Below are 1,315 nucleotides of genomic sequence, written 5' to 3'. Positions count from 1 at the left end.
TGGGTGACGTGCCTGAGCCCTGCCCGCAGACCTCCCTGGCTGTGCTGTCCAAGGTGGAGCTCAGGGTCAGCTGTAAACACCTCCTGGACCGCGACACGCTCAACAAGTCAGACCCCTGTGTCCTGCTGCTGATGCAGTCCCAGGGCCAGTGGATGGAGGTAGGAGGGTAGGGGGCTCTTCTGGCACCCGCCACAGTGGGCAGGGGATGGTGGGCACTGGGATGTGGTGGGGCTGGCCACAGGGTAATGGGTGCAGGGTTCTGCATGCTGGGTGCAGAGTGGCTGCACTGTGGAGTGCAGGAGATGGTGGGGAGCGAAGTGCAGGGTGCAGGAGACGGTGCAGAACTGGGTACAAAGCAGGGTACAAGGTGCAGAATGGGATGCAGGACAGAGTACAGACTGCAAGAGATGGTTCAGAGCTGGGTGCAGGGCACAGAGCAGGATGCAGGGTGCAAGAGGTAGTGGAAAGTGAGGTGCAGGGTGCAGGATATGGTGCAGAACAAGGTACAGAGGGCAGAACAGGGTGTAGGGTGCAGGAGATTGTGCAAAATGGGGTACAAGGTACAGAGCAGGGCACAGGGTGCAGAAGATAGTGGGGAGCAGAGTACAGGGTGCAGAGCAGAGTGCAGGAAATATTGGAGAATGGGGTGCAGGGTGCAGAGCAGGGTGCAGGGTGCAGGAGACAGTGGGGAGCAGAGTATAGGGTGCAGAGCAGAGTGCAGGAGATAATGGAGAATGGGGTGCAGGGTGCACACAGGGGCTGCTGGACACGGTGCAGAGCTCACAGTGCAGGGTGCTGGGTACAGGGTGCAGGGTACAGAGCAGGGACAGGGTGTGAAGGTGGAGGGCACATAGCATGAGACTCGTGGAGCAGATGTGGGACAGTTGTCCTTCCAGGGACAGTGATGACGCTGGGGCACAGCCAGCCCCTGGGACTGTGGCAGGGTGAGAGAGCAGGTCAGGATGAAGTGCCCATGGTGCATGGCTCCAGCACAGCTCCACTGCCCCAGGACAGGGCTAGGGGACACCTCAGCCACTCCTGGAGTGGCTCAGGGCTGGTGGGCTGGTGTCACCCTGCATGGGACAGGCAGCTCAGGGGGGTTAGGGCTGGCATTGCAGCCATGTGCCCCTCACTGCTCCGTGCTGGGGGACCCTGGTGCCCCTGAGGGCAGGTGCTAGGGCTGGCACTGGAGCTGGCAATGGGGCTGGCACTGGGGCTGATACTGGCACAAGGGATGTCATTGGGGTGGTAATGGGGCTGACACACACTGGCACTGGGGCTGGCACCGGGTCTGGCAGACACCGGGATGGCACTG

The 1,315-nt window shown here is 61.6% G+C and overlaps 1 protein-coding gene across 1 annotated transcript in view; it reads left to right on the top strand.

Annotated features, from left to right (window-relative positions):
* Window positions 1-8: 8 nt before the first annotated feature.
* Window positions 9-1,315, top strand: part of CPNE7 (copine VII) — a gene marked incomplete at both ends in the record, with an annotated part of 6,441 nt that continues 5,134 nt past the window's right edge. The window contains one exon of the mRNA XM_009072938.1: window positions 9-158. Within this exon, the coding sequence (XP_009071186.1) occupies window positions 9-158 (150 nt within the window). The remainder of the gene's footprint in view (window positions 159-1,315) is intronic.

Source organism: Acanthisitta chloris, unplaced genomic scaffold (genome assembly GCF_000695815.1).
Source record: "Acanthisitta chloris isolate BGI_N310 unplaced genomic scaffold, ASM69581v1 scaffold3954, whole genome shotgun sequence".
NCBI classification, from domain to species: Eukaryota; Metazoa; Chordata; class Aves; order Passeriformes; family Acanthisittidae; genus Acanthisitta; species Acanthisitta chloris.
Note: the sequence above shows the minus strand (reverse complement) of the source record. Positions and strands in the feature narration are given on the sequence as shown.